Raw genomic sequence first — 13,778 nt, forward strand, 5'->3', positions numbered from 1 at the left:
TGGATTATACCATTGGATTATTATATTATTGTTGTTATTATTATTATTATTATTATTATTATTATTATTATAGATCCAAATTATAGAAGTATTCAAGTACTTTGGTCAACCTAATTTCAGTCATTTTATATAATGTCAATTGATTCCATTTGCATAATATAATAGAGCATTATCCTTTCATTTATTTATCACATTTTGATATGCTAACATTTGTTAATATTTCAAACAGTAGTACAGTACACCGCAGCTGAAAACAATATGGTATATTCTATAGTTGTACAGTTAAAGGAAGAAGTTGACTCTTAGCCAGAAAATTCGAATAAACCTGTACTGAGTGATATTGTTCAATAGTTATTCCGCATTTGGACAGTGGATACCCACTGCTTTTATTTTTTTCCTATTCTGCTCAAATTAATGGGATTGTACCACTAAACATTCATTACAAATCATTTTAACTTAAATACACTGTCACTGTATTTAAAAAAAATCCCATCTTTTAAACCCAATTTGGCTTCTTTTTTCAGAGGTGTTTTTTTGGTGTTTTGGATGATGTCATTCTCAGGTGTTCACATACTATTGGCTATACGTCTCAGATTTTAGCTGATATAATGCTGCCTTCATGTGCCCTCGGAATTATGGTTTATAGTTCCCGACCTGCAAATTGCAGGTCGTTGTTGTTGACTGTGTACCAGAGTTCCCGTGGATCCTTAAAAAGTCTTAGAGGGCATTGAATTCATAAATCTTGGTATTAATTAATATTAAGATGTCTTAAATCCACATAGGAAGTAGGATTTTATGATTCTATTTTGTAATTGAAAATCTCAAAATAATTAGTAACAGTTAGTTAAAAATAAATATGTATAAATAATTTATCAAATGCTTCTTGCAGTAATATTATGCAGATTAGGACAGGGGAACCAATAGAACTGTTTTTGGCCAGGATGTCACAATACCAACGTAGGAAGTAGATATTCTAACTTTTGCACTGGACTGAAAAGTCATGTTTTATGCTGAAATAAACACTTGGGCAAAGTTGTCCCTTACTAATGTGTTTTTGGGCAACGTTGTTTTTTTTGTTTATTGTAAAATTGGTATTAAATTTCACTTCAAGTGGCATTTAAAAAGTCTTAAAAAGTCTTGAATTTAACTTGCCTTTACGCTGTAGGAAGCCTGTGTACAAAAATGTTCTTCTTAATGCTCTAGCTGGTGAATGAACAATTCAAATATTGTTGCACCCAAGAAGCAGGTAAAGGTTGAACCGTGTGTCAGCCACTTTTCATTCCACTCCAACAACAAAAGCACTTGAACTTAACACACTCGCAGTTCAAGTATCATCTTTCCAATAGCATGTGAAGGCAGCATTACAGTAGGACAAGCACAGGTGTAAATAATCAGTTTAATGATGGCTGGTTCACCGTCACACTGTCCTGAATTACACGAGCTTGAACAGAGACGTCGTTCATGTGACCAGTAACAAAACAAACATATTCAAAATGTCTACTGTGAAAAAGGGTTCATGGATGGATTAATGTTGGATATGGATGGAATATTGTTTTGTATGTACGTATGTATGCGTGTTGTGTGTGTGTGTGTGTGTGTGTGTTGCTGACTCTGACTTGTCTTGTCCTTCCAGAGCTGGTAACCTCTGGCACCAGCGATAGTGAGAGTAGTTCCTGTAAGTCTCACCCCTCCACTGTCTCTCTCTCGCTCTCTTTCGCTCTCTCTCTCAATATTTGTGTTTTGTGTTTCAAACCTCAGCAACTTTACACATATCTCGTTGCTGGTGTGTGTGTGTGTGTGTGCGTGTGTTCTCTTTCTGACCTCATGGAAGGATCATGTGTACATGCACATGTGTATTTTGCGTGTCGTGCGTGATTACTGTGTTTTCATGTGCTCGTGTGTTTGTGCATGCATTCACCTTCCTCTGCTTCTCCAGCCTGATTTTCCAGCGCTGCTGAAGGAGTCAAAAGTAGAAAAAGGATAAGGGTGTTTTGTTCGATTATCAATAATCACGTCAACTGTGCCTCTAAACATGTCCAACATTTTTATTTGTCCACTTAGCTGGCCAGGAGGAGGTCTTCCTTACCTACCAGCCTGTCATGCAGCAAGAAGGTCAGTAGTTTTGTCAGTGACATAGTTTGTTTCATCTTACTGTACATGAAAAACAGTTATTTCTAGAATCTGTAAATAATTATACATGCACATTAAATATACATTATACTGTGCAGTCGCTGTGGTTAAAAAGCAGCAAACAAAGCAAAAAAATACCAGTTTACACATAAAGCAGACATTGAAGGATATTAATCAACTCTAAATAAAATCTGCCAAAAAAGTCTTATTGAGAAATGTATCTTTAACAGCTACGTGTGTAATCTATGTTGCGTTTTGTTTCTGAAAAAGGAGAGGGATTTAAAACAATAAATTGTAAAACCATGAAAGGGCCTGTAATCTCAAAAATCAATAAGATAAATACTATGAAAAGTGTCAATTCATCAGTCTTAGCTGCATCTTTCATGGTACACAATCATTTTACTCATGTTTAATGAAGTATAACAAATCTAGTTTTACAGATCCCTTAACAAAACTGTGCTTCCTTTGTTTCTTTGTCTCTTTGTTAGTGAATTACACACGGCCAGTCATCGTGCTCGGACCAATGAAAGATCGGATCAACGATGACCTCATCTCTGAGTTCCCTGATAAGTTTGGCTCCTGTGTCCCACGTGAGTTTTTTTTCTCAACTTTGTGATCTCTGAAATTACATAGAAACATCTCCTTGACCCTCAGTCACATTTTGAAAACTATAAAATCATTTCATTTTTACGACGTTTCTCTGAGCCCCAACACTTGTGTTGACTATGGTGTCAGGCTTTTCTGCTTTACTGTACTTTTCAGCTTATTGTATAGACTCACTTAAAGTTAATGTTCACCTTCCTTTAATCTTAACTTAAAACAAAAGTGAAAGCTTATCTACCATAAGTATCTGTGCTGTTACTCTTCAGATTATATTCAGACTATGCCTGAAGAGAAGACTTGTTTCACAGGGAATTGTTATTGAAATAAATCAATACAAGAACAAGTATATCATTTTAATGTTTTCAAACTAAAGATTTGTCTAAAAAAAAGCAATATTAAGGGTGCTCTCATACCTGTATTTCTTTCCGATTCAGGGAGTAATATGTTACAATGTCGCACTTACTTGCTTATAAACAGTTTTGTGATGGTCAGAATTTTTGTGAGATATTTGCCGTTCCCTTGATGATGATAAATACCAGTGTTCAGAATATGAACATTCCAAATTTGAGTGGCTATGCTGAGAAAACAACACCTTATCTTAGTTTGCTTATGATAAGAATAAGCACTGCTGCTGCAGCCAGACACCTCCGAAGGAGAAGGCGTGTTCCGGAGACTTATAATGATATATTCAGCGTTTGTATTCTGGAGATGCATAAGATGCTTGGTTATGTAGCCCATTTATAAGCCTAGACTCTTTTCATTTAACACGTAGCTCAAACTCTTAAACTTACTGTTTCTGGCAGTGGCACTGTTAGTTGTACCGGTTCAGCCTGGTTGATTTGTACCAGAACGGTATAAAGCAAGAACTACAGTAAAAGAAGGCACCTGATGTGGTGATATTTATGTCTCCAATAACTCTGATCCTCAGACACAACACGGCCGCGTCGGGACTACGAGGTGGACGGCAGAGATTATCACTTCATGTCCTCCAGAGAGCTCATGGAGCGAGAGATTCAGGAACATAAATTCATTGAGGCCGGACAGTACAACAACCACCTGTATGGAACCAGCATACAGTCTGTACGAGAGGTCGCTGACAAGGTGAGACACTGACGGACTTCAATTTTGTGGAAGACCGAAGAGGAAGAGTTGTCTAATTTTGTCTCTCTCTGACTTTATGTCTCTCTCCCAGGGTAAACATTGTATACTGGATGTATCAGGGAATGCAATAAAGCGTCTCCAGTTGGCAGGACTCTATCCCATAGCTGTCTTCATTAGCCCGCTCAATGTCGACAACATCCTGTAAGTAGCATGAGTAACGTGTTCAAAAGACTGCATAAAGTATGACTTCTTTGAAATTCAGTTCATAGTCTTAGAATCAAGAGTTGGCATAACAAGTTAAACTAAAGGTCCATTAGTTTTCCACAGTTCTCTCTGGAACGTTTGTCCACAACACAAGGAAATAGACTTTCTAGCTCAGCCTTTAAACCAACATGAATGAGAGACAATGTAATCTTAATATTGTGTAATTCCTGGACAGCTAAACAGGATTCTGTCTGCCAATATGGTCAAAATAAGCTGTGATGAAACAGAGTCAAGAGTCACTTTTAAGCTCACTTTATAATCTAAACAATGGAACAACATCCTGCTGATGTCACCCACAGGAAAATGTCCATGTATATAAGTAAAAAACATATTTTAGAATAAACCAAATACTTGTGTGTACTGTTCATGTACATGGACATAAAAGACAATAATCCAACTGTAAGCATCCAGCATAAAAACATCAAACCCCCTTTAAGTAGCGTTTTGATTATTTGTGAGTTTCTGTTAATCATTTATAGTAATGCTATCATTAATGAAATGGGAGAAATTGAAAGAAATGAAGAAATTGGTTACGATCAATCTGAGTTTAATAAAGATTTGTCTTATTTGACACATTTTTCGTGTATTTCTTATGTAACTCTATGGCTGTGTGATATATTGAATATATAGAGCAGTTCACTTTGAGCCTGTGGTAAAACAAAACAAATCATGCACGTAGATTTGTGCTATAATCATTTTTATTGGCCCAATGTGTGTTGGTGCAGTTTCACTGTAATAAAAGTTAAAAAATAATCCTTTCATGTGACCACTACTGAACGTTCATGTTGTGTGTGTGTTTGTGTGTGTCTGTCTCCAGAGAGATGAACAAACGTTTTACTGAGGAGCAGGCGAGGAAGACTTACGAGAGAGCTGTTAAACTGGAGCAGGAGTTCACAGAGTACTTCACTGGTTAGTTCCTGCTCTCTGTAATATGCTTATTCATAAGCCACTACCACTTTACAACATACACATTAATCCTGAGACTGGGTCAGGATCTACAGGAAGGTTGTGGAAGGTTGATTTTGGGTTGCCAAATAAATTTGTAGTATTTTTTTCCCATGCTTTTTAAGATTTATATGTGCAGTACACCTCTGAGCCACATGAGGGAGTATGTTTTGCACCAATATGTGTATTGTGCTGTTGTATATCAGACATTAATAAAGCAAACAGACCTGCCTACCACATTAGTAAGATTTAATATGGATGAAAAAATCTGTCCTGTGAACTCTGCATTTATTTATATAAATTTTTATATATTTTTAAAATCAAGGTCACATGGGAATAAAAGCTTCACGTTGAACATTCCCATTTAAAAGGTCCAAAATAAACATGTGTGTAAAGCACATTAATGTACTGGTGATAACTTTTACAGTTTACTTTTCATTTAAAGACCCAGTGTGTAACACTTAGGATGGTTTATTGGACAGAAATGAAAGAAGTGTGTTTGTATGTGTGTATTATTTCTTTAAAATAAAAATGTTAAAGTTTTGGTAGCCTTAGAATAAGCCTTTAAGCCAGGGCCTTGTAGGCTGCCATCTTGCGGCGCCATGTTCTGTTTCAGCAGCTCGAATGAACAAAACGGCCAAAGTGCACACATTTTACACATTGAAGCTTTTACGCAAATGAAAAAGGAACTACGTCCTCTCTGGTATGTGAAGGCCATCGTTATTCACTGACGTGGCTGAGAGGGGGAGGTGTGAACAGAGGAGTCCTCATTTGTTACAGTCTGCAGTTTCACCGTTAGATGTCACTAATTCTTACACACTGGATGGACATTGATTTCTCTCCCTCTCTCTCTCTTTATCTCCTCACTCTGCAGCTAAAGTCCAGGGCTCTTCTCTAGAGGAAGTGTACTCGCAGGTGAAGCAGATCATTGAGGAGCAGTCAGGTCCATACATCTGGGTACCGACCAAGGAACGACTTTGAACAAACACATGTATATGACACACACACACACACACACACACATTCTATCTTTCAAAACTTCCTACTTTTGTGATTTTCTATTATCAGCCTGCTTCCTCTCGCTCTCTGTCTCTCTCTCTCACTCTCTCTCTCACTGTCTGTTGCACACACATCACTACGATCACACACACACACACACACACACACACACACACACACACATACACAAGCACATGTAATTGTATGAGGCTGGGACGAGCTGGGACAGCTGCTTCCTGAAGAGGGGAGGAGCTCAAGTCTGTCCAGCAGCCTATCGGTGGATCTTCCTATGGCTCAGTTCCTTAATGTTTAAGGAGGTGGTTCAAATCAAGGCGACATGTACCATGATGTGATTTTATTTCATTATTATTGTTGTTCTTATTATTGTTGTTGTCGTTGTTTTCATATTAACGAAAGGGTAATGCATTAATGTATGGGTTTGTAATGATGATATTGTCACCGAGACGCAGACTTTTGCACGCTGTAGCTTTAAGAGCATGTTTTCGGGAGAAGATGTTGTTCTTCTTTCTTGTCTGTCCGTCCTCATGGCATCGCTCCTGTTTAGCGCTTATCCCTTTCTTGTCTTTTTTCTTCCTTTCATTCATTCATTTTCTCATCCCCTACTTTGCTCCATCCTTTCCCCTTCAAGCTGTCTGCAGACACGAGGTGAAAACGTGCGCCCCCAACATTTTGTAATCAAAGATATTGACTTAAAACTGTAGTACAAGTTTTGTTAACAAAAAATATATCAGATCTAATGAGTATTCTCAATCAGAAGTTAAGCTGGGAATGAATCATCATGGTGGTAGAGTCCAGCTGAAGCTCTGAGCCTATATCTATCATCTTTCTGAGAATTATAGATTTTTAAAGGTGAAAAAAAGTAATTTCAGTAAATATTAGGACACATTAATCTATGTATCAAGGCTGTTTAACTTTTGCTGAGCAGCACCCTCTGATCACCTTTGAAGCTAACAGCTCCGATCCCTCAGGCAACAAACACAAAATGGTCATTTCAGTAAAGTAATTTCATGGAACAGATAGAAAACAGGAGCATTTGTGCTGAACTGTAGCTGCTGGAGCTCGACTTTCTTTTCTTAAAACAAGTTACTTAGTGCAGGAACTTAGTGTAGTGAAAGAGGTACATTTTCCTTAACACAAGTCAGAGTATTATCAAAAATCATTTTAAGGCAGCACTTATTCACACTACATTTGCATTGTTGTTCAGTTTGATAAAAAAATAACTTGTATTTTACGCGGCAGGTGCTATTCTGTAAGAAATTTAAGTCATTTGCACATGATAATAACTTTAAATACAAATGTAAAACGTGGAAGGGAAATTAGCTGTGATGGAAACAAAAGAAACCCCAAACTGGAGCAGGAAGTTTTGATAGCGTTGAGATTCTTCACCAAAAAAACAAAAAACAAATAATAGGTTTAATTCATGTCCAAAACTGATTAGTGGAAATTGATTGATTCTTGTAGTTGTGCCCCTGTCTTGTAAATGAGAAAATTAGTAGAATACAAGCGGTGTAAAATCCTATTAGATGTTTAAATCAAATGCAATAACAGGCTAAAAGTAAAACTGATGTGATATTGCTTCAGCTGAATCATATTTTGTTTAAAGTAGGCAAGATGTTTAAGTTTAACGTTACATAACATAACTGTTTGGTAAATACAGGCCTAGATCCTTCCTTTATCAAAAACTTCACTGATCACTGAAGCAGACTTTGGCTGCTTTTCCTGTCTTTCCCCCTTCCTTCCTTCCTTCCTTCCTTCCTTCCTTCCTTCCTTCTTTCCTCTTCTTCCCTCCTTTCTCATGCCTTCACTCCTCTTCACGTCTCCACGCTCACAGTGTGACATCGGTCGAGCATTTGCCAGTGTATCATGTTCTTCATCACTATCATCACAATCATAATCAGCTGTCCCCTCCCACTGTTCTGTAGTTGCACTAATGAGGGCTGGTTTCTTAAAAGCATCTTAGATTGACACTGCTGATACCATCCCAGTGTTTGTGGTATAAATTAGTTTTTATTTTTTTATGTACGGTAGAATTCTGGTATGAAAGATCTGGAGAGGATATATTTTTACTCATTTGCTGCACATCATACGTTTGTTGAACACGGCTACTCTCAGGTTACTGTTTTAGCTCTGCAGGTAACAACGCTTCATGCTGTTTTTATTTGAGCCAACTACGATGCTAATTCATTTACTTAGAGATTGGGTCAGATGGCGGCGCCCCCTACAGAAAAGCTTTTACACGACAGTGGCTGAATCTTCAATGGTGCTTTTGTGATCCCTCAGATGTCCACACTTCTAGAAAGAGGAGATTTGCATGGAAGTAAAGTACAATCTAATGTCAGTATTTCCACACACTCTCACTTTTGCACACCTTCAAATGTCCTGTCGCTTGAAAATGACTTTCCTTTATCATTTTCACCTTTTACACATGTTTTATTTCTCATGCTCCAATTTAAACGTTGTGCAAAATAATTGAAATAACCTAAAATATGCTATTTTAGTTCCACACTAAACTGAGGATGGCAGTTTACGGCAGGAGCAGCAGTGAATTTAAACATAAATATTCATAGAAATGAATGTTAACATATATATATTGACACAGTCTGTGGACATTTTTATTTCCATGCAGAAGGGGAGACATGTGAGATCACAAAAATAACCTTTGAACTGATGACCCTGCTTCTTCCTTAAAGCAGTTCGAACATGTTCAGGAGTTAACTGTAGGCAACTGGACACCTCTCACCTCTCATCCTAGAAGGTTCTTCACTTCTGACTTAATATTAAGCCTGTGAAACAACCCAGTTGTTTCACATCGTGACTGGGTTTCAGGTTCACCTCTGACCCAGTTTCAGGTTGTTAGTTTCACCTGAGTCCGAGGTATGTATGAGGGTCGTAAAGGTCACCTGAGAGACACCGTGTCTGATCCAACATCCCCATCCAAAGTCAACACAATAGGTGAGCCTTGTCTACAGCTAACTACTGTAGATGACTATGACCTGGACAGCCAGGAACCTTCACAGATGTGTCCACGATAATGTCGCCACATCTCATCGCGGTGAACCTGCAGAGAATCAGCGCCTGAATCTGCAGCAGTGAGTTTCACCTTGTACACGGCCCGACACACAGTTCAGTTAGAGACACTATTACTGGTAAACATAGCAGAGCCTTTAGCAGATAAGGAGCCGGATGTTCCCATCTGAACTTGATGGGAACCCAAAAACGGAGCTAAAAGAAAATGATGTCACAATAATCTTTGCGTTTGAGATACCGAGATGCTTTTGGTGACACAGCCCCTGTTATGGACCTTGTCAGCCGACCACTTCCCCCCCATCTCCACCCTCGATCCCTGAGGCGACTCCTCCAAGCTGACTGGAGGCCAGAGGCATGCAGAGAGAGACCCTTCTGTCTGCAGCGTAGCTTTTACACCCCAGTAGTAAATGGTTTTGAGCACATGTGTTTTTGAAAGAAAAAAAACAAGAAAAAAAAAAAAGCTTTAATATCTCCTCACAGAATGTTCGGCTAAACTCCTTTTCTTTCCATGTACAGTATATTCATGAATCAAAGTGGATGAGCGCGGTATGTTTGTCCTCACCTGACAGAAGATGAGCTCTCTGTGTGACTCTGGCTGGTGTGTTAGCCACTGTCTGTTAGAGTAAAGCACTGATGCAGAGAATCTATTCTAGAGATGGATCTATATCTAACATATTATAATATTTAATCCCTGCTCTAACTGCCTATTTTGGTACAGAAAATAAATAAATAAAGGTCTTTATCGACATCTACTGAAATCTTTTGACCCATAAATAGATATTATGATTTTTGTTTCTTATTCCAGTGTGGGTAGCGGGAATGTGTACAGATGTGAATATAATATAGTAACTGTAAATTTGAATATATTTTACTTTCACATTTGCTGCAGGTTTGTAATGGTCTGTCTGATGTGGCTGCCTTGTTAAGTCTCCACACTAAACCTTCAGGTGTCAAGTTTGTCTATTCATTTGCTCGTTGTTATTTCACGGCTGCATCCTCCACACGAGGGTCTGTGCATGTTTGTGGACTGTGTGAGGAAACTGGAGAGAGAGAGAGTTCACGCACACAGAGGGAGAACGTGCAAACTCTACACAGAGAGGCCTTCGGTCGAACCAGGACCTGAACCGGCGACCTTCTTGCTGTGAGGCAACAATGCCAGCCACTGCGTCACTGTGTGAACCCTCGGTCTGTTTATGCGGCGTCAAAAGAAAGAGTATAGGTAAGGACCACCAACTCCAAAGTTTGATAAAATGATTGACGTCCCTATCTTTAGTTACCATTTATTTGATTCCATCTCATACCACCTTGATATCTGTAAAATATCAGCATGAGTTATCTTCTTAGTTAAGCTATTCAAGATCAAAGCATGTACAAATGAAAATAAAAACATAAAATTAATGAATATAAACAACTGAACAATTTAGAAAAACAGAAAAAACAGAAAAGAAAAAAAGGGGAAAACATAGAGCTTAAAAGACAACGTCCTTCAGGGTCTGACTGTATAAACTGTTCTCCTTTTTTTCCTTTTGTTTTAGAATTTAGAATTAGTTTTATTTGCACAAACATAAGTTAGCGATAGTGAATTTGACCTCTGCTTTTAACCCCATCCTTATTGCACACCATTAGTGAACATACACAAGCCGGGCGGAGGCGCAGTGGACAGCACCAGTCTGTGCGTGCCCGGGGAGCAATGAGGATTTGGGTGCCTTGTTCAGGGGCTCCCCAGCCCTTGACCCTGTTGTGGGATTTTAACCGACCCTGCGGTTACCCACTTCCTCCATAATTCGGTTAACTCAAAGTTTATTTATAGAGCACATTGAAAAACAACCAAGGTTGATCAAAGTCCTGTACTGAGTGACGTCAAATAACAAAATAAAAACATAAAACATTTAAAAGCGATATAGAGCACAGACACATAAGAGACAAAAACAAACAAACAAAAAACAATGGGAGTACAACTCATTAACAGTCTTTAAGTTTAGAAATGAAAATGTTCACAATTGTGGTCATTTCTTTGAGCCCGAGTGATTCATGAATGTAGAATTTTGCCAAAATGTGAGCTGAATAATAAACAAAATAACTTTCATGAAACGTTTGGGAAGAAACGAGAAGGTGTTTGCTAAATAAAGCAGGCTAAAGTGTACGATTTTATATAACAATAACAATTCTTTGATTTAATTAGAAATCACTGCATGGTTAACATTGTGTCATAACACAAAGTTCAAAGTTCACACTGCTTGAACCTGCCCTTGGGTTTAAGTCACAATAATCCGGTAATTCTTGGTAATATCCTGCAGTTAAATGCTGTGACAGTAAACACAGATATAAAGATGGCAGGTGGCCACATCACAGTTTGAAATAATGCTGTAAGATGATCTTTAAATCTCTCCTGTCATCACAAGCTTCATGTTTTTAGTGAAACCCCACATTTGCAGGTGTTGACAGCAGATGTTTGGCAGTGACTCCTGTGACCAAAAAACACCAGCCGGGGAAAAATAGCACCGTCCTGACGTCTCGGTGTGGCTGACACCTCCCCGCCAAACCTCACTCTTGTCACACACACACTGTGAGTGTTACAGCAGCATAAACACAGCGTGACTCTCCGACCAAAAACAAGCCATCTTGCTAGAGTCACATACTGGCTATAACAGTTTTAGCAGTGACGACAGCAAAGGGGAATAAATGTTTTACCGTCATTGCTTTTCACATTAAAACGAGTAGCAGTATCTATACTGTATCTTAATGCAAACCAAATACCTTGTGGAAAATGTTATTTCAGTACATTTCAGTTACATTTGTAATAGTTTCTATACCAAGACCAATTCAGACATGTATTTCTTATCTACGTCTTTTGCTTTTACATTACATTACATGTCATTTAGCAGACGCTTTTATCCAAAGCGACTTACAAAAGTGCATTTAAACATTTGGGTACAAAGGCTACCCACTTTTAAAGGCTATGGAGGGCTTTAAGGATCAGGGAAATGTTTTTTGTTTATTATGTAAGGACATGGAAGAATTCTTAGTCAGGTGGCTTCCTGTGTTTTTCCATATGCTTGCAGAGATATTTAATGATATTTAAACATGGTTATTTTTAAGCTTCAATTTGGCCGGTGTTGCTTCAAAGTTTTTAAACGCTGCCAGACCCTTTTGCAGCATCATTTTAGTTCACAGCTCTACTGTACTTCATCTTCAATACACTTTAATAATATTTATACCATAACATATCACAGCTACAAAGACACAGTAATATACAATATCATTTTTGAAGGGGTGGGACGTAGCAAAGTACATTTACTGTACAGCTGCCATCAGATAAATGCGTTGGTCAGAAATCGCTCCATGTTCTGACAACACTCACAGTAATCTAGTCAATGTTTGCATAGTGATACGGGTCGTTTTAGTCTCAGGTGGCCTGGGAAAACAGAATCCCACAAAGAGGCTTCCTTCTTGCAAGTTAATAATTGTTTTTTGGTTGTTTTCTTTTATGCTAATTCAGGATTTATTTGTAGCCAACAGGCCATTACAGCTTGAACCTGAACTTTTACAACAATACCAAATTTATCCACATTCATTTAGATCACTGAGAATGGATGTTAACACCAGGAAATTTGTAGATTATCACAAATATAGATAGAACAATGGCACATAAGATGGCTAATGTTTTCTCTTTCACAATACTAATCTTTATTTAAATAAGCAGGATCTTAAGTGCACTTTTACTAGTAATCTTAATATTAAATTCAATTTTATTTGAATAGCACCCAAATCACAATATACTTTATCTCAAGGCAGTGTACATCAGGAAGAAATATCCGACAGAACCAGACTCAAAAATGTGTCTGGGCAGGTTGGGGTGAAAGGAAAAATGGGGTAGCGAAAGAGAAAGAGCGATGCGATGTAGAGACAGAAGAATGAGACCAGAAGCAGATATGTAACAGTTGTGTCAGGTGATTTCTGAATCAGTTATGGCATGTTTATAATACTACAATGTCATTTATACAGGCAGCTTATATTGTCTTATTGTTATATTGTCCAAATTCAAACCCAGATCATCAGCAGGTTGGACCTCATTGGTCCTCTGAACCCCGTAGCACCTACTTCACCTCACTTAACGCTAACAACCACATAGTCAGTCTGGGGGAATTGGTTTCTGGCGCAGCACTGATGAAAGATGACTCAGTTCGCAGTCTGTTTATTTGAAAATAGCTCTTTTTCCTGTTCAGGTACAACTCAACCTCTGAGATTTCTGTCAACATTGAGGAGGAAAGCAGGTAAACAGACTCTTTGTCTCAGCTCTCAGAGCACGGAATCAGTGACCAACGGTCTCCCTGTCATGGCATGAGTCTCACTGCCCATCAGTGGAAAAGCACCACAGTGGGGAAATGAAGCAGAGGGGGGAGGTCTGACTGTGAAAGAGCTCTGTGTCCGGTCTCTGGCCTGCAGCCAACCAGGCGGCAGCAGCAGAGACGTGTCAGGCCAGGTAGGCACCAGGGAGGCACACTTCAGAACCTCTCCTCTGCGAGTCTCATGATTCCTGAATGACATGTCGTACATGGCCGAGTTGTAAATCAGTAAAAACTGCAACCTCCTCTGAACTTTGCATGAGGACTTTAAGCCTTGTCTTGAAGTCTTGACGATAGAAGTTGGACTTTGACACTGGAGTCGTTATAAAAAGAAGAGGGAGA

At 38.5% G+C, this 13,778-nt stretch overlaps 1 protein-coding gene across 9 annotated transcripts in view; it reads left to right on the plus strand.

Moving 5' to 3' along the window:
- LOC122780544 (discs large homolog 1-like protein) overlaps nt 1-10,044 on the plus strand; it is a 95,271-nt gene extending 85,227 nt beyond the window's left edge. For 8 of the 9 annotated variants that reach the window (XM_044043569.1, XM_044043572.1, XM_044043571.1 and 5 more), the window contains 7 exons: nt 1,634-1,675; nt 2,062-2,112; nt 2,619-2,720; nt 3,662-3,834; nt 3,926-4,035; nt 4,916-5,007; nt 5,918-6,090. In XM_044043569.1, the coding sequence (XP_043899504.1) occupies nt 1,634-1,675; nt 2,062-2,112; nt 2,619-2,720; nt 3,662-3,834; nt 3,926-4,035; nt 4,916-5,007; nt 5,918-6,024 (677 nt within the window). In that variant the 3' untranslated portion in view covers nt 6,025-6,090. Of the gene's footprint in view, nt 1-1,633; nt 1,676-2,061; nt 2,113-2,618; nt 2,721-3,661; nt 3,835-3,925; nt 4,036-4,915; nt 5,008-5,917; nt 6,091-6,188 lie in introns of those variants that run through there. The other variant, XM_044043568.1, reaches the window with a different exon arrangement.
- Nucleotides 10,045-13,778: the final 3,734 nt, after the last annotated feature.

This window comes from Solea senegalensis, linkage group LG14, assembly GCF_019176455.1.
Source record: "Solea senegalensis isolate Sse05_10M linkage group LG14, IFAPA_SoseM_1, whole genome shotgun sequence".
Taxonomy (NCBI): Eukaryota; Metazoa; Chordata; class Actinopteri; order Pleuronectiformes; family Soleidae; genus Solea; species Solea senegalensis.